This window comes from Rosa rugosa, chromosome 3, assembly GCF_958449725.1.
Source record: "Rosa rugosa chromosome 3, drRosRugo1.1, whole genome shotgun sequence".
Classification (NCBI taxonomy): domain Eukaryota; kingdom Viridiplantae; phylum Streptophyta; class Magnoliopsida; order Rosales; family Rosaceae; genus Rosa; species Rosa rugosa.
Genome location: NC_084822.1, coordinates 38,117,143 through 38,140,861, shown reverse-complemented (window position 1 = coordinate 38,140,861; position 23,719 = coordinate 38,117,143). Strand labels below are relative to the sequence as shown.

General features: G+C 37.5%; 3 protein-coding genes across 3 annotated transcripts; 1 reads left to right on the top strand and 2 right to left on the bottom strand.

The window, feature by feature from the left end:
* Positions 1-4,895: 4,895 nt before the first annotated feature.
* Positions 4,896-7,296, bottom strand: LOC133737689 (protein FAR1-RELATED SEQUENCE 5-like). The gene is made up of 2 exons (XM_062165197.1): positions 5,125-7,296; positions 4,896-5,024 (listed from the first exon to the last, which is right to left on the bottom strand). Exons 1-2 carry the CDS (start codon positions 7,294-7,296, stop codon positions 4,896-4,898), a joined length of 2,301 nt encoding a protein of 766 aa, XP_062021181.1.
* A 1,706-nt stretch (positions 7,297-9,002) lies between these two features.
* On the top strand, positions 9,003-10,381 carry LOC133740733 (EPIDERMAL PATTERNING FACTOR-like protein 9). Its single transcript, XM_062168677.1, has 3 exons — positions 9,003-9,305; positions 9,611-9,693; positions 9,800-10,381. Exons 1-3 carry the CDS (start codon positions 9,227-9,229, stop codon positions 9,974-9,976), a joined length of 339 nt encoding a protein of 112 aa, XP_062024661.1. The 5' UTR covers positions 9,003-9,226; the 3' UTR covers positions 9,977-10,381.
* Positions 10,382-15,192: 4,811 nt separating this feature from the next.
* On the bottom strand, positions 15,193-16,739 carry LOC133737688 (uncharacterized). Its single transcript, XM_062165196.1, has 6 exons — positions 16,709-16,739; positions 16,388-16,626; positions 16,086-16,298; positions 15,873-15,965; positions 15,688-15,787; positions 15,193-15,517 (listed from the first exon to the last, which is right to left on the bottom strand). Exons 1-6 carry the CDS (start codon positions 16,737-16,739, stop codon positions 15,513-15,515), a joined length of 681 nt encoding a protein of 226 aa, XP_062021180.1. The 3' UTR covers positions 15,193-15,512.
* Positions 16,740-23,719: the final 6,980 nt, after the last annotated feature.

The window sequence follows — 23,719 nt, the reverse complement described above, 5'->3', positions numbered from 1 at the left end:
AGCGCAGTATCGCTAAAAAAAAAAAAAAAATACCGCCAGGCACGTCTACTGTACGCTGCTTCCTGCTGCAATCAGCGGGGGGATATCCGCCAGCGGCGGATCCCGAGGCCACGCCTCACTCTGACAACGACCGCCACGCAGCGTTACGGTCAGACGGTCCCTACGGGACACGGGGACTTGTGTCAACAGTCTACAACGGCCCTGATCAGGCACGTTGACTCCCGTCACTTGGGTGCTAAAGATTGGGCTCGCTACCCAACACCCTCTGCTCCGCACAGCTTCCCCTCAACAAACAATTTGCAGACCATCCGGAGGTCTATCTTAGCCGGGGAGTGGGGGACTCCCTGGGGGGCCTAGCAGGGGCCCACCCGAAAGGGTATAAAGCGTTTGCTCAGTAAAATCCATGATTGACAACGCACTGACGCTAATTATGCTCTTGGAAGTCTAGCGGAAGGAAACGCTTCAAACCGCCGAACAACTCCCCAACCAAGATTGCCCTCCTTCACTGGGGACTTGGGGGACTTGTACATACATGTACATTTGCAAGCATAATTAGCTACAATGGGCCACGCTCATAGTACCGCTAAAGGTACTAATTCCAACCAAAGGAATGACATACAGATACACCGCCAGGCGGGCTACAACCTCAGCGTCAGATCACCCCCAGATCACCGCCGACGCGCCGCGTAGCATCAGTAGCTCCCAGAACTGGGACTGAAGCACATCAGTCCCACATCGAAAACAAGGAGAAGGTCAACCTCTTCCTCACCTATAAAAGGTTTTCTCCTCTCTCCTCATTTATTACGCATTCAATACTTACCTACTGTTACTTTGTCAACATAAATACATTGACTAACTTAGGCATCGGAGAGTTGAAGACCGCCCAACGCGGTCTCCCTCTGACGCCCTCTGTATTTTACCTGACAGGTAGTGGAGGCTTTGAGAGCATTACAAGTATCGATCCGCCCACCGGATCAGCGTTAACAAAGGTTCAGCTACCGCCGGACTTTTAGACATTAACAAACAACTCCACCATCTTCCGAGTTTTTAAACCCCTCCAACTTGTGAGCAAACAAAAGCCTTAACCAAAGGATCAGGATCCTCTCCTTGGCCAGCTTTCCTTCTTGGTTGTCCTTGACTTTTAATCTCATCCATTAATTGCAAATCCAAAGGCTGTTAAGCAAAATTTACTATATATAAAACGTCAGTTAACTGTTCATAAGCAGTTTCACTGTTCATAAGCAGAGCCGAGCCGAGCCGAGCCAATTTCTATATACACCGACATGTTTACAAATCTGGAAGCCTCTTATCTAGAAATCTCCAAGCCTCTGTTTACACCGACCTATTCGCACCGACAAAATCATCCATCTACAAATTTGGAAGCTTCACACCGACCGAAGCCTCTATATATACCGAAATTCGCAGTCTCTGGTTATCGTGTTTGATTGTCAATCAAAGCTTTCATAGTGTTTGATAACGTTCAGTCCTTCAAATTAGCAGATTCGGTGATTGTTCTTCTTGATACTGTTACCTCTTCGAGATTATCAGGTATGGTTATTGATGAAAGCTTGACAGAGCTTGGGTCTCTTTTGATGGAGTTTGGGTTTCTATTTCCTATTAGACCTGATAAAATCGTTTTCCTTTTGGGATTTTGTTGTTCGTTGAGCACACAGATAAATAGAGGGATAAGAGAACGAGGGAAGAAGGAAAAGAAGAAGAAGCTTTAATTTACACCGAAAAGAGTCTTCTATCTACAAATCTGGAAGCCTCTGTTACACTGACAGAAGGCTCTATATATACCGAAATTAGCTGACAATTTCGGGTTGCCACATAAAGTCCAGAAACCCGTCAAGCAGAAAAAGGAGAGAGAGAGAGATAGAGAGAGATTCAGGAAAGGGGATTCTCACCTCATCATCTCAGCGGTTAGTTCTTTCTGGGCTGTGATTGTGAATTTTCGATTTGATCTGTTGAATATTTGGGCGTTTTATTCTGATGTTGTTTACAATCTTGATATAGAGTGAAAGGGAGAGAGTTATAGTGACCTTGAAACACCTTCTAATTTCATCACACTGAATTCAAATTATATTGTAAATATTATCATAAACTTTCAATTCTATAGAGAAATTTGTGTTAATTGATTGTTTAAGATTAAGGACCCTATCCTTAATATTATGTTCATCAAAGTTTCTTCATTTAGAATGGTTTCAATTGTTATTAAGAGTGAGTAAAGCAAATTGTTATTTATCTAAATTGAGCAAATTATTACTCATCTCGCAATGTAAATAAATAACATTGCATTCTAGATCGATTGACGATAAAATCCCGTAGCAACGCGCGGGCCTCATTCCTAGTAAGTTTAAAACCTCATTTAATAGGATAACACCTGCAAACGCCGTTTGTTTTGTTGTTTAAACGTTAATTGATTTCTTTCTCCCCTCATCAGAAATAGAGAACTTTACCATCTTTTTTTTTTTGGCAATAGAACTTTACCATCTTTGAATTCACGATTATGTTCGTCGATTAGATCAATATATATATATATATATATATATATATATATATATATATATATATATATTATGTTCGTGGGACGCTTCAATCCAAGATTCCATGTCCAATTAAAACTCCAAGAAATACGTTATGGGACCTCCAAGAAAGATTTTTCTTTGAATCAGTTATTTGTTCCAGGTAGTTGTCATGCCGCTGCAGTAACTTGATGCTCAGAGAAGACCAGATGAGTCCTCAAATAATAAACAAGTTGGGTTTCTCAATGATGCTTTGGCTTCATTCCCAAAAAAAAAAAAAAAGATGATGCTTTGGGCTGATTTATGTTTGTCATTGATTACAAATCTATAGAAAAAGAAATTAATTGTTTGTGTGATGACCTGAGGAAAGCAACCCAGAACGTGTAGATGGGTTAATGACCAACCATTACCACTCAGGATTTTTTTACTTTTGAGAAGATGTAAAACACGTGACGCAGATTTGGAAATCTATATAATCTCTGCCAGATGATTGTGGGACTCGGCTTCTCTGCTTGGATTCTCTTTGCTATAATCTGCTTGGATATCAATGTGAGCTCGCCACGTCAGCACATCTCAATCCAAGGGCTATTAAGCTGACAACACACAAAGAGAGACTATCTCTCTAACGATCTGAAATAGTTGATTAACGTCAACAAGTCCTCGACTCAATCCCTCTTTCTCTCGCTTCGCCCAATTTCCTCCTTCCCCTTTCCTCCTTCCCCTCACGATCTAGTCATGAACTGAATCGATAGCGATCTCTCAACTCCTGACATCTCCCTCTCTCTCTTCGCCCAATTTCCTCCTTCTCCTCACCATCCCGTGTTATGTTGTTCGTTGAATCAAATTGATTTGGGTGTATTTCAATTTATTGGATTTGGGGGTATTTTGTTGGGAGGTTGTAGGAGTGAATTCTAAATTGTTTTGTTGATGCAGTAGATCGAATTTGAAGATGACTATTTTGTTGATGCGTTTTCTCAGGTCTGTTATGATTACCATTTTGTTTGTTCTGCATATTGTTTCTGTTATACCATCTGTATTAAGCATTTTATCATCTGGGTTGGTCTGTTTTGAGGGACTTTCATTGTTGATTGATGAGTTAAGTGTGGAAAAAAAATAATGCATTTGTACGCCCTGAGCTTTGATTTGGAGTAGGAGGGTACCATTGGTGTGAAGTAGAGGAAAGATTGGAAATTTGTAAGGATTTCGTATAGATGTTGTAATTTTACCAATTTCGAAACTTTTGGTCAGACTAAGAGAGAAAATGCTGAAGTTGGTTTGTAAGTTGGATGTTATTCATCTTCACCTTCATAGCTTATGTTATCTTGCATTTAAAAATCATGAAGTCTTTGAAGCTAATGTTATTCATCTTCACCTTATCAGGTTTATCATGCTCATGTTGTCAATGACAATCTGTACAAGAAGCCATGTTGTTGCAGGACTCGCATTGATCTCTACAACGAAAGATCCCGTGAAGGAATGAAAATTAGAGCACCACATGTTGGTTAGGATATGGAAGTAGAGCTGATGATGTTAACAAATTGGAGCTAATGTTATTGTTGAAGGTTGTTGGGTTTTGGTGAATGTGTAAACTTTTACTTTTGGCCATGGCTCCAACTTGGAGTAAATTGTTGAGTAAATTGTTAAGTTTCTATGTATGAAAAGATTGTGCAAGACTCCAATTTGGAGTGAATTAATATGAAAAGTTTGTATGTATGAAGAAATTCTGCAGAGTATTATTTACATGAGATTTCAGCCATATGCCAATTCAAAGTTCTCAAGCTTGTTTAAGTAAAGTAACTAGCTTTGTCAATAGGTGTACCAAAGAAGCAGGTTTGAAGAACAAAAATGTGTTTTAAGTGATTGCCTCCTTGTTAAGCTACTGAATATGAACACTTCGAAACTGCAGAAAGTGGATCAAAACTAAAACATGTACACAACAAATTGAGCAGAAAAACAAATTGAGCAGAAAGTGGCAAACTGATCTGGCTATTTGGAATTGGCTACGAAATACATAAAACTAAGGCTTGTACAGTTCATTATCAAATAGGTAATGCTTAAACTATAAAAGCACAGAGTTAAATAACTTGGATCAAAATAGCATCTTTGTTCCACTACATGAATGAACAACAAAAGCAGTTCCAGAAATTGATCAGCGGCCCCAAAAAGCCTAACAAACTGATGAAACTCCGAAACTGCAGAAAAAGACCAGAAACTGCACAAAAATTCCAGAAACTGCAGAAAAAGACCAGAAACTGCACAAAAATTCCAGAAACTGCAGAAACTGTACAAAGCCTAATATCTACATGATTCTGTGATATGCTTCCCCAAAGATGGCAAAAATAATGCTTGAAACTGAACTCATCCTTAAAATCATTCATCACCATCTTGTGTCCCATCATCTGGAAAATCTTGAGAGTTAAGTAATGCTTGGTAACTAAAACTTTGAGATTCTTGAAATGGCATCCATAACATTGGAATTGGAGCACCACAATTTCCAGACTGCCGAAATGAAAAAAGAAAAAACATGAATAACTTTTAAGAAAACGAAATACCTTGGTTTTCTTGAACTAGATGAACAAATTTTACGAAAACAAAATACCTTGGTTGAATCAGAACTAGATGACTTTTCTGTATCAAGAGTTCTCCCTTTTCGATTCTTGGCCAAACTTTTTTCAAAATCACCTATAATTCTTTTTTTTCTTCCTCGAGCACTCTCCCTTTTCTTGAATCCCTTGGCTTGAACAACTTTTGCCTTATCTGAGTTACTTTTGGCCAGATTAATACCCTCAATCACATCATTGCTGGGAGGTGTAATATGGTCATCCTTACCAAGATGTAATGTATCCATTTTTGAACATAACATGTCTTCAATAGCTTTGCTTAGTTCTCTCAATTTCTGAACAGCAAACTTAAATGTCTCTTCTCTCTCAGCTGCCCGAGATGAAATCTTGGTCGATATGGAACTTAGAGACTTGTACCAAGATGTTTGTTGTAGGTTGGTATCTACTTGGATGTCTTGGCCATACATGTCTTTCACTCTTTCTGATCTTGCTTTTCTTGTCCATCTTTTTAGAATATACTGATCAGGAATTTCTTTGACATTCATGTAGTTAGTAAGGATTTTTATTGCATGGCGGCACAGAATACCTTCAATCTCAAACAACCTGCAACTACATGTTACAGACTGGTCTTTCTTCACCCTAACACATCTCTTCTTTGGATGACCATTAAAGGCAACTTTATACACAATGTCATCACCATCTTGAATACATCCGACTAAGTTGTAATCAAGGGCCTTCTCATACTGAATCTGGAATTTTTCAAAAACAGCTTTAGTGTAGATATTTCCAGCCTTGATCACCATTGAAGAAAATATCCCAATAGCAGGTAACTTGTAGCACAAAGCATACTCGGCCTCTAACTCTTTATACCGCTTATCATTGAGCAATCTATCAAAGTGCTTGAAAAACTGAACCACATCATAGTCTGACTTAACATATGGTTTTAGGCTAGCATTGAAACTCTCACTTAATTGGGTGCTATGCATTCCAGCAGACCATGCCCACTTGACATATGGTTTTGCCCATTTCTCCTTTAAACGGAATATACTACTTAACCAAGGATTTTCATGCGCACTATATTCATTAAGCATTCCTTCCCACACAACTAGGAACTCATCCTCCTCTTCATAGTTATTCATACATTTTGATAAGAAGGTGGTGATCTGTTCATCACCCTTGAATATACTACTTGCTTTCTTAATGACATTTTGCATTATGTGCCATGTGCAAAGCAAGTGATATGTGTTAGGCATCACATTTGCAGTAGCTTTAGCCATTGCAGCATCCTGATCCGTAAAAATTGACTTTGGAGCCTTGTTAGACATTGCCTCCAAAAACGTCTCAAATAACCATGTAAACGAATCAACAGTTTCATCATACATCATTGCTGCCCCAAAGATTACAGTTTCACGATGATGATTAAATCCCACAAATACTCCAAATGGACGATTGGCTTCATTAGTTCTGTATGTAGTGTCAAAACTCACAACATCACCAAATAAACCATAATCAAGTATCATCCTAGCATCAGCCCAAAAAATATTTGTTATTTGCTCATCACTATCCAATTGCGCAGCATAGAAAAATGAGGGATTTTCTAATGCTTGATTTTGGAAGTATTTTAATAAGCATCCTGCTTCTCCATATGCCAATTTCTTTTGCCTTTGAGATTGAAGATAATTTTTCTGATCTTGTTTAGTGAATCCAAGAGCCTCTCTTCCACCAACTTCTCTGCCCATTAACTCGAATGAAAGCTTCAGTGGGATTCCAGAATCTTGTACCAATTCCATCTCAGCTCCTTGTGAAGAAGTTACATTTCGTTGAGATGGTAGCATGTGAGCACACTCTTGTATTACAAGATCATGGCTGTGAGTTTCTTCAAATTGAACAACTCTGTACCTACCACTTGATTTATCCAACTTAATGATCATTTTAGCATCACAACTTGTTCGTGTCTCCGCTCGAGGATTCTTAGTCAAATGGTCTCGCTTATCTATTGTACGTAAACCTTCTTTAGAACAAACAAATATTCTTGAGATGAGCTTACCAGAATGCTTGTTCTTGTAATGTGTATGTCTTCTAATACTAAACCCAACTCTTCGCCCATACATGTTATAAAACTCATATGCTAATTCTTCCGAGTCAAACTCCATACCATTCCTTGGCTTGTAATCTGGACTAGTCGAGTCATCTCTATCCATAGCCTCCATTCAATCATTTATTTTCAATCTATAACATATAAAATCTGTATTAACATTCCAATCAAATTCAGAAGCAAAATGGATCATGCTATGAAGTTTGGCTTATATGCTATGCTACTCTGTTTCGGTACTCTGTTCAGTTTTTAGCTCTGAAACAAAACAAAAAAATGGAAGTTCCTGATATGACAAACCATAGAATCAGATCAAGAGAATAAGAATGATTGAATCATGTCTTAGCTAAACATATATACATAGAATACTTTAATAGGATAAACACCCATGGATACAAGACTGAGATTTCAAAGAACCAAAACCCAAAACTAAAAAGCTAAATGGGATAAGATCATGATCCGTAAGATCATGATCCGTAAGATCAATGCTAAAGAGCTACATACAAATACCTGAATGATGAAATCAAAGTACCAGCTCCTAAAGACTGAATCCAAAGATGAATGAAATTTGGACTGAGACAAAGAGTGATCGTTAGTGAAGAATAAGAGACGTATCAGCTGGGTTTGTAGAGGAAGTCTGATTGGAGGGAACTAGCAGAAGGTGAAAAATGTTGGAGGGAAACTTGAAAAATCCTTAACGTCAACTATTTCAGATCGTTAGAGAGAGAGTCTCTCTTTGTGTGTTGTCAGCTTAATAGCCCTTGGATTGAGATGTGCTGACGTGGCGAGCTCACATTGATATCCAAGCAGATTATAGCAAAGAGAATCCAAGCAGAGAAGCCGAGTCCATGATTGTGATATCGACTTCAAAACGATTATGACTTATGAGTTTGATACCTCACAGTTCCATTAGCCTATTAAAATATCTGAAATTTAGTAAACCTGAGAAAATTGAAATTAATTAGATCTAAAACCCATGTAGAAGAGAGAAAGTTTCAGGTAGAAGAGAGAAAGTTTCAGGTAGAAGAGAGAAAGTGACAGAGAACAAAATGTCAGAAGGAGGAGAAGAAGAAGATGCGAGATTGACGGAAAGAATGGCAAAAAAGACGCCATTTGCTTTGAAACTTTAAGTTTTGTGTAATTTATAGTCTGAGTGCTGAGATGGATAATTATAGACCTTTCAGATTTCGAATCAATGAATGAGATTAGAAGTCAAAGATAACCAAGGAGGTAGGCAGCTAGACCAAAAAAATATATACCCAATACCCAATTATTTTCATTTCTTTTGAAAGCACGTGAAATGTTGCACTTTTTTTAAAAAAAAAATTTTAAGTTCACCCCACCTTTACATATGTCAGTGAGAATTCATAATCTTTACAATATTAGAATTATAACTTACCAATATATCACTAGGGAACACGTGAAATATTAAAACAGACATCTTTATTAACATCAATTTCCCAAGTCTGAAATATAATCCTTTGTCAACTGTTCATCCTTTTTTTAAATCGTAGGTTAAGCAAGCTCGACCATACAAGATGAAACAATCTGGATTCTACATTCTTCATTGAATAATTTCTCGCTCAAAACAAAGAACAACGATTGATTTCACTGTTCACTGAACATCTTTCATTTCTCCAAGCTTCTAGAGGCAAGTCAAATGATTTGCCCCAACTGAAAATCCCCCTTCCACCCTTCAAACAACGAGGAGCAAAGCGAATATTCATATCAAAAGCAAATGGCAGGTTGGTCATTTCTTCATAAGATTCCATTCTGGTGATTAGCCCCACTGGTTTAGGGGCCATTTTTAAGTGTGCTCCCCAGTCCCCCCTCTGACTCTGAGTCACTCTGCTGCAGATTTTGCCCCTACTCTCATATGCTCACTACTGCTAACTACTACAGCTGAGAGGAGTTTCTAGCTGCCTGGCTGATTTCAATACCTCCCTCTCTTATCCTTCTACTTGTATATTGACCACATATATTTCATCTTTCTCACTCCTAGTTATTCCAACTCCAAAACTCCAAAACTCCAAAGGAGTTTGAGAAAAATGGCCAGAGCTAGAATACCTCCTAAATTACTCTTAGTACTGCTTTTCACATTAATCTTTGCAACTTATGTTATACAAGGTAATATTTCACTACTCTAACTTCAAGTTTCTTTCTCACCCCTCTCATCAAGATTCTTTTTTTTTCATAGTGTACACCCCTTCTACAAGATTTTGCCAATATATTAAACTCCCAGCTTCTGGGTTTTTCCAGATTTGTTTGAAATTAATTGGGTGTCCATTACTTGAACAAATTTTCTTCCTTTCTCTCTCTCCAAACCACCAGTATATTGCATTGATAGCTTTATTCACATATGCCAAGTCTACATTTTGATTTTATGCTTACAAACTAACCGAACTTTTGGTTTACTTCATTGTTTGCTGCAGGATCCAGAACTCAAGTAGCAGCACTCCAAAACCATCAAAGGGTCTATGGTTCCTCTCCTTCAAAAGGAGAACAACTTAAGCAGGTAAACCCAGTAAATAATTAATTAGCTTCATTAGGAGCAATTTTTTTTGCTTTTCATTTTCTTAAATTTTGTGGGGTAATTCTTTTATTTATTTGAGGGCATATAGGGTAGTGAGGAAAAGAAGAACTACGCAAGGAGACTGATGATTGGATCCACAGCACCAACATGTACTTATAATGAATGCAGAGGATGCAAGTACAAGTGCAGAGCTGAGCAAGTCCCAGTAGAAGGAAATGACCCGATCAATAGTGCTTACCACTACAGATGTGTTTGTCATAGGTAACCAACCACATTTATCGTGAGAGTTTCAGTTGAGGATTGAGTCTGTTTTCCAATTCGAATGGATATCATGCTAGCAGCGGCACAATCATGCAAGAAAATAATTTAATCCAATGTTTGCTGGTATAGCAAAATTAAGTTCAAAGGGTGTTAATGTAGCGTGCTATGAATTTTTGAATGATGAAAACTGCATCAATTTTTGGTGAATTTTACCCGTCATTGTCATTTCATTTTACAAGTTTGAGTATATCTTTATATTCTTTGTATTTTTCTTATAAGATTCCAAACTCAGAAGTTGTATCTGAGAGTCCATGAATATCTAGAATATATAGATTTTTTTGCCTTCTCTATGTTTTAGGTCTATTTGTATTCAAATTCCCTAGTTATATAAGACAATTTTATTATTGGATCCACATCCAACATTTCTTGACATGATAAAATACCTTGTTATACATCAGCAAACCTCGAGTTACTATCTTTATCTTTACATAATCTAAAGATTACTCTTAAATATAGTAGGGATCACAACTTTACTGATAGGGAGCTTATCCTCACTATCCCAATTAGCAAGAATTCGACTTTAATCATGTCTTCCTTTCTGCATATACTAATTCGCGCGTGTCACTGTCCTTGAAACATATTCCGAAACAGATTCCGGAATAGATTTTCATGTCTAGATGAATCCGGAGCATAAGTATGTGTTTCGGTTAAACCCTCATGAATCCATTTGCTTATATTCAGTTTATGCAAGGATTTGAGGTTCAGGGTTTTTGTAACAATTAGACCCTACAATCCTACATGCATGCTAAATTCCTCTTGCAATGTCTACATAGCTAAAACTATTACTTGTGAGAAGCCAGAGGGAGAAACCATACACTATTGATTCTGGGTGAGGCCGTGACGGTGACTTTTGGCCACTGGTTTTGAAGGTAGGTAGGGTGGTGATATCCTAGTCCTAGACTTAATTAGACTTGGACCAAGAATAGTAGTGAGGGGTGGTCTCTGCAAGGAGACATAAAAGTGGTCCTAGCTAGTTGAATTCGGACAGAAGAGGTGGTAGCAAAGGTTCACATGGGCAACCTCTTAGAATCTTTTTCATCCGCACAAAATAACAAAACTGTAAACAATAAAAGGCAGAATGGAGGACCCAATTTTGCAGGTGTGTAGTACTGTAGTGTGTACAAAGAAAGCATGCTTAGTTGCGTATTGCAACACCAGTCAGTAAATACTGCCTCCTGCCTCCCTTCCCCTCCACTGCATTTGCAGTTGCTACTTTTCCCTTTTTCTTTTCGGGAATATGCAAGTTCTAGGCTGCATACACGTCGATTTGTGGTTTCCAGGCTAAAACAAAACAATGAGTTCGGTGGCTAATATTGTTGGGTTGTGTGGCTTGATATATATTAAGAATGGGAAAATTTCACAAACAGTACATCAAGTAAAGGCCACTAATAATTTTTATACATAAAGTTCCAAACCGATCATTTTGGTACACGGACTCTCGAGCCCGACCCACTATGTAGACACGACGTCAATGACGCTGTTAATTTGAGGGGTATTATGGTCTTTTTAGTTTTTTACTCTGAGCACCCGACTTTCTTTCTCTGGGCACCCAGTGCTCTCTCTCTCTCTCTCTCTCTCTCTCTCTCTCTCTCTCTCTCTCTCTCTCTCTCTCTCTCTCTCTCTCTCTCTCTCACTATGGGCACCCATCTCTCTTCCTCCCTCCCAATCCTGATCACCTCTGCAATTCCAACCTAATCAATCCACAGCTTTTTCACCTCTGCTGAATCAACAACCATTACCATAATCCTAATCCCGGTGTTCAACAACAACAACAACTCCGGGTTCTCACTGCCTCTTCCTGTCCTCCTTGACCAGAACCCGACTTGCTCCGCCACCAAGCCGCCCAAGACCTCGAATGACTAGATCGTAATCCATCTTGCAGCTCATCATCCAAAAACCCAATTCCAATTCCAATTGAATCTTTCTTCTTCATCATCATCAAAACCAATCAATCACACGCATACCCATCTTCTCAGACCCAATTTCTCTCTCCTCACCTTCATCTCTGCGATTCTCTCTCTCTCTCTACATCTCAATTTGCTAGAAAATCCTAAGAGGTTGTGATGAGAGTGCGGGAAGAGAGCATCGAAGCTTTGCTCGAAGAATAAGAGGAGAGAATATTATGGTCATACAGGACGTAAAACCCGGTGTACAGCCGGACCCGGCCCTGGAAGCCAGAGTGGAATCAGTTTCCGGTGACGGAAAAGGCGAGGTTGAAGGCCAGGCAAGGAGTGAGAACTGTTGGGCTGACGGAGGCAGATGTGGTGGATCCGGAGATGGGCGTAGGGATTGTGGTGGGGATGGGGCTGGGATTAGAATTAGGGTTTTGATGGGATTAGAAGTGGGGTTAAGTTTGGTGGGTATGGATTTGGAAGGTGGAGGAGATGCGATGGTCGCCGGGGTCGAGGTTTCTGGGTTTGGGTATGTGGGAGGGGGAGGGGGAGAGAGAGAGAGAGAGAGAGAGAGAGAGAGAGAGAGAGAGAGAGAGAGAGAGAGAGAGAGAGAGAGAGAGAGAGAGAGAGAGAGAGAGAGAGAGAGAGAGTTAGAGGAGATCAGGAGATTTTTTTTTTAAACCAAAAAAATGAGCCAGAGTGTGAGAGTACTAAATTACTCTTTGACAGATGCATAATGGCATTAGAGTTAACAGCGTCATTGACGTCCTGTCTACATAGTGGGTTGGGCTCGAGAGTCCGTGTACCAAAATGATCGGTTTGGAACTTTATGTATAAGAATTATTAGTGGCCTTTACTTGGTGTACTGTTTGTGAAATTTTCCCAATTAAGAATGTGCGATGAAAGTTTTCACATAGGAAATAAGAGACATTTTACGATGTGATCGAAAACTTTCAATGAGGATTTTCTCAAGTCTCCTAGTCATATCTATCCAGTCCCTTCAGCGAATTACCACTTTGGTATGTATATTGAGAAAATCCTCACTGAAAGTGGAGTTGTCAAACACATAACTCAAGAGATGAAGGTTGGTGGGAAATGTTGCATCCGCATAGGAAAAAATGACAGTAACAATATACAAAATTGATTTAATGGTTCACTGTTAGTAGTATTGAAGCCTTTTGAGATAAAACTTTAAATTACAACTCACTTGATTGACAGGGAGATGAGTTGTTTTAAGAAAATTCTGGTGGAAGCAGAGGTTCAATATTTCAATCATAGCAATGAACTTTTGTAAACTCAAGTTAGGGTCGGGATTAATTTCAGCTAATTATGTGCAATAAGCCATCCAACTTTCGACAATGAACCATGTTTCGGAGAAGCAGTGGCTTTATATTCCACAATCTTCGTTTTCTTCTTATTGTAGAAAATTGACTAGTATTTGATGCCTTTGGAGTTATAATATTTTTTTTTTACCAATTGTGACAACTTTTATCTTATACTTACTACCTTGGGTCAAATGCCTTGAAGTGGGCTCTTATTGGGCCAGTAACATTGATGAATTAGGTGAAGGATACGTAAAGAGAGAGATTTTTTTTTTTTTGACAAACAACATAACAACTTTTTTTTTTTTGTTGAATAAACAACATAACAAATTTTATTGCAACAAACTAGAATTACAAACTAGTAAACCCAGTAAACAAAATTGTTGGAACACAACACAAACTGAAGGAAAATAACCACATAGGCCTAGAACATAGACAAGGAAGCCAGAGAGTTCTTTTGGGGTTCAAGTGCTAAATGCCCTCCAGTTGCTTTGAACCAGGTTTGCACCCCCAAGTCAGTTGGAGGAATAAGGATAAGGCCAGTAGCCTATTACAATAATGCAGCCATAGCAAAACTTGCATGGAAAATTCTAAATGAGCCAAATAATTGGTGGGTCCAAATCATGAGGAAAAAGTATCTGAGAAAGGCCTCTTTCTTTCGGGCAAAGAATAAACAATCTTCCTCCTTTGCTTGAAAGGGTATCCTGAACAGCAGGAACCACTACAACAGAAATGCTAATTTGCGAGGAACAAATTTGTCGCTGAAAACTGAGATTTCCTCGCCGTAGTGTTTTCGCGAGGAAAATATTTTGGTCACCAGTTCCTCGCGGTAGGGTGGTCAAGAAAAGTTTCCGCGAGAAAAATACTATTTCCTCGCCAATCCCTTTTCTCGATGAATATATTTTTTTCTTGCCGTTATTCTTTAGCTACAAATTTTTTCCTCGCCTATACTCATACTTTTTTCTCACTAAAAATGTCTGAAGACCAAAAAATAGTCGTTAAATATATTTCCCGATAAAATAAATTTCATCGCTAAAGTATTATTTCCTCGCTAATGATATGTAAATAATTTAGAAATTATAAATAATAAAAAATTGAAAAAACATTTTCGTCGTTGTAGGTATCTTTTGGCAAGGAAGTCTTTCCTCACTATAAGCAATCTTTAACGAGGAAATTTATTTTCTTCCTTATATATATCTTGTACGAGGGAAAACTATTCCTCGCTAAAGGTACTCAATGACGAGGAAATTTACATTTGTCGATGTAGGTTATATGGTGTATTCCTCGCCAAAGGTACTCAATGACGAGGAACTTTACATTTGTCGATATAGGTTATAAGGTTTATAGCGAGGAAATTTACTTTTGTCGTTGTAGGTTAAGTATTTGCTATAGCGAGGAAATTTACTTTTGTCGTTGTAAGTTGTATAGTCTATAGCGAGGAAATTTACTTTTGACGTTGTAGGTTGTATAGTCTATAGCGAGGAATTTTACTTTTGTCGTTAGGTTGTATAACCTACAGCGATGAAATTTACTTTCATCGTCGTATATATTATAATCTTTAACGAGGAAATTTATTTTTGTCGTCATAAGTTGTGTATTGTATAGCGATGATATTTATTTTCGTCGTTATACATTCTATAGCCTATAGCGAGGAAATTCTTTTTCGTTACAATTGATTGCTTATTACGAGGAAAATGTTGACAATGCATATGGTTTTGTCACCGATTGTTCTGTACCATATTACATGAAAATATTTAAAACTAATTGAAATAGTCAAACCAATAATAAATCTCATAATAATAAAACCAAAGTAACAATCAAAGTGTTTCCTAATATAAGGAGTAACAAAAATAGTCTAAAACCAATAACAAAATCAAGATGATCTAAAAAATTATTTCTCCATGTTTAAGTTCTCTAATAAAGATACTAACTTGATGGATGTTGCCTGGAAAAGTTAGCTATGAACTCCTCAAACTTTTTGGCTTGCTCCTCCAATCTTTGGATCACCTCATTTTGTGCATCAATCTTTTGTTGTTGAGTCCCTACAAGGTGTTGGGTCTCTTGAAGCTGTTCTTGCAACACTTTATTCTTTTCAGACATTTCATTTCTCGACGAATGAGAGACTCTTGATGGTGGAGGTCTAGGGCCAAAACCACAACCCTTGATGTAGCCTGATTTGACTCCGAGGACTTTTGCACAAATTTCATCATCTGTCATTGTCCGAGTTCCATCAGGTTGAGTTGTCTCAGTTCGCATCTTAATCATTTCATCCTACAATAAAAAATATATACAGTTGGATATGATATGCAATTTCTCAATTACAACCTGATCAATTTAATCATATTTAGGGAATTTATATTAATTTCACCTATGGTCATGGTCAAAATATATACATTATAGAACTTTTGTTCATATGTATGCATCGTTAACAAGTTACTTACCCACTTTGCTTTTGCTCCCAAGTCCCAACCTTTTTTTAGTGCTTTTGTACTCTGTTTCAAAGCGATCAATTGCACCTTGCATCTCTCTAGTCTGTGCTGCCTATTGCATTCAAACATATTCTTTTAACATCTACAAATATATATTGAAGCTATAAATTTATTAACAAAATTTATAAATATCTTACAATTTGCTCTTGGTGAGACATAAATGACTTTGACCCAGCTTTGTGGTGATGTGTCAACTTTGACCTATTTATAGCATTCTTCTCTGAACGAATCTAAAAAATTATTATGAAATATCAAACAATTAGTTGGAATCTGAATGAAAAAGAAAACTAATATAACAAAAAAGTGAACTGTGTTGAAAAATAGTTAAAAAAAAATAAACAATATTGTACCTGAAACTTTTCACTAGAAAAACGAGCACAGAGAAACTCCCATTCTTCCTGAGTCTTGACATCATCGTGTTTGTTTTCAATTGCTTCCTCGATTGTTGAAAATTTCTCAAAATGTTTCTTCAACTTATAACGAAAATTACAAAATACAGTCTGACATGTTGTAATTACATATCTCTCGACCCAAGAGAGAGACATGTCAATGTCAAACTTGTTCTGCATATAAATAATTTCATGTCAAACAAAATATTTAATTAAAGCAATCAATGTAAACTTACATTTCAAAAAAACAAACCATCACTCACCGTTATTCTTTTAACCAACTTATCCACTTCAATTTTCGAAATCTTCTTCCATTTTTCCACATTTAGTGGGGCATGGTTTCGAACTGTGAAACCAATTTCATTGGCCAACATTTCAGCATATGGGCCTGTAGGCCTGCCATTTTGTTCGGTCAGAGTGACAGGTATTTTAGCATTCAATTGAGAAAGCACCTTATCTGCATTCACTCCTCTTGTCTTTCCCCGCACCTTTTTTGTTGGACCTTTAACATAATTCTTAATTAATGTACACAAATATTTTAGTTCTCAAAATATAACAATATATATATATAGTATTGTATATACCTGTAGGAGGGTCTTGATTACTGGCTGACATCACATTATCATTGTGCTCTTCATTTGTAACATTTATCAATAGCTGATCATTAGCAGTGAGGGATATATAGACACATACATATACATATACATATATATGTGTGTGTATACATACATATATATATATATATATATATATATATATACACACACACACACACACACAAGGCCCTTCTAGTGAGGGATCCCTTTTTTTGGTCTTTTTTAGGGATAAGATATTAGACCCACTTTTCGATTATATTTTGGCATATCAACCGTTCAGTTTTTAGGTCCTAATGTGTAGATCACTTCTACAAATTTTCAGCCAAATTAATTCTCGTTAAGACATTCAAAACTGCGATTTACAATTATATGTATGAACGGTTCATGTTGGATAGATTCGATTCGTCCATTGATTTAATCTAGTTCGATACCTTAACGATCACCGATTTGACTGAAAATATGCAGAGATGATCTACTCATATATATCTAAAAACTGAACAGTTAAGATGTGAATATGTGATCGAAAAGTGGTCAAATATGGAAATCCGTTCCCAAACTTAGGTAAGAAGATCCTTACCTGAGAAGGACTGTGTATATGTATATGTATATGTGTGTCTCTATATATATACGGCCCGGCCCGGCCCATTCATAGCGGGATTGGGTCGGGTCCGGCCGGGCCTTACTATATTTTTAAATAATGACGGGCCAGGCTTTATTGTAAATCGAAAGATCCAAGCCCATCCATATAAAGCGGGCCTTGCGGGTTTTTTCGGGCCGGGCCTTGATGGCTTTTTCAGGACGGGCCTTGTGGGCTTTATTTATAATAAATATTTATAGACACTAATTTTTTTATAAATCTATATTTATGTATCATACATTTCAAAGAGCAACCTCTATCAATTCAAAGAAAATGAGAAAACCGACCGTTGGATGTGATTATTACAATAAATTATGCGTGTGGTTAAAAATTTAGTCAATTTCACCATAGTTTCGAACCCGATCGGATTGGTCAACCGTAGTCATTTGTATGTTTTCTTGGTTGACCGATGGCGTGACGACTGCGAAACGTGCTTATTTTTTTACATCACGTTTGTAAATATTTCATCGATGGATGTGATTGGACATAAGATAAAAATTTCAATTTTAATTACAAATACGTTGGTATGTACTAATTTGTCTCCTAAAGTTGTATAACTTATACATTGCATTTAAATTGTTGAGCTTCATTCTAAAGCAAATATGAAGTGGAAAATGAATTTGGAGAAACCAACCGCTCGATGGAGAGATTGTAATGTTTTATGGTGGTTGTAGAAATTTCAGTCAATTTGGTTCTCGTTTCGAATTCGATCAACTAGGTCAAACTTAGTTACTCTTATAAACCTATATTTATATCATATACACTCTAAAGAGAAACCTCTATCAATTCAAAGAAAATGGAAAAACCAACCGTTAGATATGATTATTACAATAAATTATGAGTGTGCTAAAAAATTTAGCCAATTTCACCTTATTTTCGAATCCGATCGAATTGGTCAACCATCGTCACTTGTATATCTTCTTAGTTGACCGGTGGCATGACGACCGCGAAACGTGCTTATTTTTTCACATCACGTCTGTAAATATTCCATCGATGGATGTGCGTGAACATAAGATAAAAACTTCAATTTTAATTACATAATTTTCCGCCAAACAAATAACGACGAAATCGTTATTTCCTCCCAAATTGCTTCTTTTGACGACGAAATAGTTCCTCGTAAAAGATGGACTTTTAGCGAGGAAACCATACTTTTGTCGCCCTTGAATTTGGCGGGTTTTACATAATTTTCCGCCAAACAAATAACGACGAAATCATTATTTCCTCCCTAATTGCTTCTTTTGACGAGAAAATAGTTCCTCGTAAAAGACGGACTTTTAGCGAGGAAACCATACTTTTGTCGCCCTTGAATTTGGTGGGTTTTATATAATTTTTCGCCAAACAAATAACGATGAAATCGTTATTTCCTCCCTAATTGCTTCTTTTGACGAGGAAATAGTTCCTCGTAAAACACGTACTTTTAGCGAGGAAACCATAGTCTTGTCACCATTGAATTTGGCGGGTTTTACATAATTTTCCGCCAAAGTAATAACGACGAAATCGTTATTTCCTCCATAATTGCTTCTTTTGACGAGGAAATAATTCCTCGTAAAACACGAACTTTTAGCGAGGAAACCATAGTTTTGTCACCATCGAATTTGGCGGGTTTTACATAATTTTCCGCCAAAGTAATAACGACGAAATCGTTATTTCCTCGTTGAATATTGTTATTCTTTATGCAACATGGATAATGAAACAGTTGAACATCTGTTCGGTGACTGCCCCTTTGCAAAGGAAATCTGGAATCATATCAATTTGAGCACTCCTCACAACTAGAGTGATGGCTATATTAATGTGTTTAATCTTTATTCTTAAGGAAAAACTTTGATAAAGAGTTGTTTATGAAAACACTGACTATATGCTGGCAAATCTAGAAAGCCAGGAATGACTGTACTTTTAGGAACATAAGAAAACATCCAACTTCTATTGTTCCTGCTGCTGCAGCAATGATGAAAAACTATACAGATCATAACCACTTGATGCCCCGAGGAGCCATTTAAAAAACCAATGGTACTATCAAATGGTACCCTCCTCAAGCCAACTCAGTTAAAATAAACGTTGATGGTTTTGTCTCTTGTAACTCAGCTGGTTGTGGCTTTGTTCTAAGAGGTTTCTATGGTAACCCTATTGCTGCTATGTCCAAGAATGCTGGAAAAGCGTCTGTTCCCATGGCGGAGGCTTTAGCCTTAAGAGAGGGCCTTTTACATGCAACCAGTAAAGGCATCAAAGACATTCAAGCAGAAGGAGATTGCAAGCTTGTGATTGATGAAGTTACGAAGAAAATCAATCCCCCTTGGAAAATCCAGCAGATCATAGAAGATGTTCGCAAAAGACTTTGTTGTTGATGCTTGTGATTCAATACCATCTCTTTCAAGCATATCTTCAGGGAGACCAACTTTGTTGTTGATGCTTGTGCACATACACCTAGGACTAACTGGTAATAGAGAAAAAGACTAGGGAAATTTACTTCCCTCTAGTATTTCAAGAGCGGTCCTTTTTGATCGCCTAGGTCATGGTTGCCTTAGAGATGAATGTATCTAGCTTTGTTGCTTATGTGTAATTTCTTTATCAAAAAAAAAAAAAACCACATAGGCCTAGAAAAAGGCCGAAACAAAAGACAGAAAAACACAGTGGGCCCAAACTACGCAAGCCCGCAATCTAGGTCAGCCAAATAGAAATCCAGCAACGACGAAGAACCAGAAGAAATCGCCGCGCCGCTGTGAAGAAACGAGCAACCAGTAACACAAACAGACCAAATCCAGAGATCGTTAGTGGCTCCGATGGCGGTTCCAAACAAAGAGAACCCAGCGAACAAAATTTCATATACAAAATCAAGGAACAAAGAACTCAAACCATCTCCGATTCTGAGAACTTCTTCTGCTATGAAATCAACCAGAAAATCCAATTGAAGAGAAAGAAATGTGAGATCCATAAAGAGATTGAAGAGACAGGCACCCAAAGGGAGTTCACTCCCTTGTTGCATCATCGGGTGCACAAGCAGGAAAACCTTGTTTTGATCAGAGCTCCAAGGAACGCATATATAGGCCATGGAAGAAGGAAAAGGGTAAGAGCCGTCGGTGAAAGCGATGCACAAGTACAGCAACTAGTTTGAGAGGATGAATAAGAATAGATCTGGAAAAAAGTGGCTCGGGATCAAGAGGAACAAACCAAGAAACAAACTGAAAGGGAAGACAAACAACTGAAAGGGAAGTACAAAGAAGGGAAAGGAGAGTCACAAAGCCTTAGATGAGAGAAAAACTCCGGGCAAAAGCGCCCATGGTGGACGGGAAAGAGTGCCACCGACTCTCAATATGGGAGAGAGAAAACCCGGGTGGGGCCATAAAGAGCGGATTTGAACACTCAATTTAAATCAACGTTAGAGAGTAACAAAGAGAATGAGGTAATAAGAAAATAAAGAAGAGCTGATACCCAAGGTTTCAAATTTCGGTTTCGGTTTCGATTTCGGTACTTCAAATTTAAGGAAATTTCGGAGAAAGTTTCGATTTCGGTTAAAAATAAAGAAATCAAATTAATTGGATTTATAAAATGATATTTTTGAATGAAACTTTTACATAGACTAAACTAACCTATAATAAACCTATTTACAATGTAACATCTCTAAAATTATACATTTATAATAGAATTATGATATTTTATATGGACGAGATTGCTAAACTAGTGTTTTTATCTTTGTGTATTGATAATGTGTTGTATATTGATAATGTAAATATGATTTACTTTTTTTAATAATTAGAAAATTACAAGGGGGTGGGGCGGGGCACGTAAAACCAAAACCTCGTGAATGAAAATGAATGAGTACAACAAAAGGAATATAAAAGCTACTACAATGTGGTTCGATCTAGCTGATTGAACTGCTTTCATTTAGTATCATACAATACTGCTCCCAAGTACATGAATTTTGGAAATGATTTTCGTACTTCATCACATGGTTATTGTATGTGTATGTGTTGTTCCCTTTCCACATGCAATCCATATATCGGATATTGTGGAATTACCTAATATGATGTTACAGTGTATGAAAACATACAATATTTGAGACGAAGCAAAAAGGAAATCATGTTATGGTTGGAGCATTCAACTTTGTAGCAGATAAAAACAAAAAGGTTTTTTGTTGTATTCAACTTGATTGCAAAAAAAAAAAAAAAAAAAAAAAAAAATCAAAATTTCTTATTTTCTCTATAAAAGTGTGAAGTAAAAATTCATTGTAGGTGACAAAAAAATTTAACAGAAATTTTAGAGAAATTTCGGACAAAATTTGGTGTGAATTTTTAAATATATATTGTGTGTGTAGATATTTCGGAAATTAAGAATTTCGTGGAAATGTACGGAAAATTTCGGAAAATTTCGGGAAACTTCTGACGGAAATGATATAGCATATGAATTTCGTTTCGGTACTTCAAAATTACGGAAATTTCGACGGAAATTTCGGAGAAATTTAAAACCTTGCTGATACCTCATTAAATTTGAGTATAGATCTCAAGAATACCAAGAGGCCTTTGATTATTTCGTTGGACCAGAAACTTGATTTAAAGTATTAAACTAGTGACACGAAGATTTTCAGTCCTATGCTCCAACAAGGCATAGCTAGAAATTTATCTTCAGGGGAGAACCGTTAAAATATATAGTTTGATGAAAGCCAACACCAACAATAGTACTAATACTTTATATGCAGTTACGCTTGTGCTAAGGCCGGAGACAAATAAGGATGTAAGATTTGCCATGCAGGTAATTAGAATATTTCAAAATGTAGGATATATTTCATGTAAAAGGCAAAGTAAGAAATATACGCTGCAGCGTGCATTTTGTGTCATTACCCAACGTCTCGTTTTTGTTTGTCTGAGATGTGATCCAAGCGGATTCAAGTGCTTCAAGATTTATTTATTTTTCGCTGTTTTTTTTTTCTTCACCAACCGCCTAAAAAGTAAAACCAACTTCTGAAACACTCATTGTCTAGCCCTCAATTTTCGTTTTGCGCTTTCTTAAACACAAGGTGATAAACTTCCATTTTGAGATAAAAGAAAGCGGGTACTTCAGATCTTAATTACTTGGACAAAATGGATGATATAGTCGATAAATAGAAGTACGTACGTTACAACTCTCTTGACTATCATCGATGAGAATCAATGAAAACTACAGAGGCTCAGCGCTTACTAAGAGCATGCTTTGCCATGTGTTAGGGGCCACACTTGTAATGCCGCAAGTAACCTTGTCCTGGGTCATTAGTTAAGCCTTTGGTTGGTTTGCTTGTGCGCTAGGAATGTTTTGGTAATTTACAAATTATGTAATTTATTTTAGGACTAAATACTGTTTAGTCATTGAGCTTTTGACCATAAAACACTTCAGTCCCTGACCTTCTAATTTCACACGTTTAGTCCCTGTACTTCAAAATTTCAGACCAATAGGTCATTGTGTCTAAAAGTCGCGGTGAAATGTCTATTATGCCTTCAGTTCTTTTTCTTAATAATAAATTTATTCCTTTGTCTGAGGGCATAATAGACATTTCGCCGCGACTTTTAGACGGCAAGGACCTATTGGTCTGAAATTTCGAAGTACAGGGACTAAACGTGTGAAATTAGAAGGTCAGGGACTGAAGTGTTTTATGGTCAAAAGCTCAAGGACTAAACAGTATTTACTCCTTTATTTTATTTAGCATTTAGTCTCCTCGGCTAAGTGCATGTATCCCACTGCCTTGATCATGTAAGTCTGATATGCTCTTTAAGGAGGGGTTCCTAGTCGGCATAGTTTGGACTACGAAACTAGTATAGGTAAGCACATGTACTTTTGCCTCCCTTACCGTCTTACCATCAATAAAAGAGGAATTTTTTAATCATCTGTGTCCCGTGAGATTACTCCTTGATATTTTCTTTCGATTATTCATTTGTTCTTCGTGGTTGCTAAACATTTATACAATTGTGTTCTTGCTTGCCGCTAACACCCTTTTAATATCATGTGGTTTTCATTGTTCCTTGCAAGGTACTCACTTGGCTGACTTGCTTACTCGCAAGTGTCGCGCGATCCTCTTTGCGCATCGCAAAGTAAGCCCATGACAGTTGGTATCAAAGCCAACTCGGCTCGAAAAGCTCACTACGATGACAGGCAAAATGACAAACCAACAAAGATTCGATTGGTATGACCAACAACTCGGAGAACTTGCCGGGGGGGAGGGGGCCCGACAGATTGATTGATATCACTAATGTGTTGGACTGCATCGACCTAGATGGGTTGGCGGCGCGGATGATATAGGTGGAGAGCCTAAAGGACCGAGTTGTGGCCCTTGAAAAATGTAAAGCTCGAGGAAGCGGAAGGGATAGAAATGAGGAAGAAGCTCCCGTTCTGAATGAGCA

What these genes read in the sequence shown, in the direction of transcription:
- LOC133737689 (XM_062165197.1), bottom strand. Translation starts at nt 7,296, where the DNA reads ATGGAGGCTATGGATAGAGATGACTCGACTAGTCCAGATTACAAGCCA. An exon ending in CTAGTTCTGATTCAACCAAG is followed by an intron (nt 5,025 to 5,124) that starts GTATTTTGTTTT and finishes TCATTTCGGCAG; the next exon opens with TCTGGAAATTGTGGTGCTCC.
- LOC133737688 (XM_062165196.1), bottom strand. Translation starts at nt 16,739, where the DNA reads ATGTCAGCCAGTAATCAAGACCCTCCTACAG. An exon ending in TAATCAAGACCCTCCTACAG is followed by an intron (nt 16,627 to 16,708) that starts GTATATACAATA and finishes ATTATGTTAAAG; the next exon opens with GTCCAACAAAAAAGGTGCGG. An exon ending in TTTCTAGTGAAAAGTTTCAG is followed by an intron (nt 15,966 to 16,085) that starts GTACAATATTGT and finishes ATAATTTTTTAG; the next exon opens with ATTCGTTCAGAGAAGAATGC.
- LOC133740733 (XM_062168677.1), top strand. Translation starts at nt 9,227, where the DNA reads ATGGCCAGAGCTAGAATACCTCCTAAATTACTCTTAGTACTGCTTTTC. An exon ending in TGCAACTTATGTTATACAAG is followed by an intron (nt 9,306 to 9,610) that starts GTAATATTTCAC and finishes TGTTTGCTGCAG; the next exon opens with GATCCAGAACTCAAGTAGCA. An exon ending in AAGGAGAACAACTTAAGCAG is followed by an intron (nt 9,694 to 9,799) that starts GTAAACCCAGTA and finishes GAGGGCATATAG; the next exon opens with GGTAGTGAGGAAAAGAAGAA.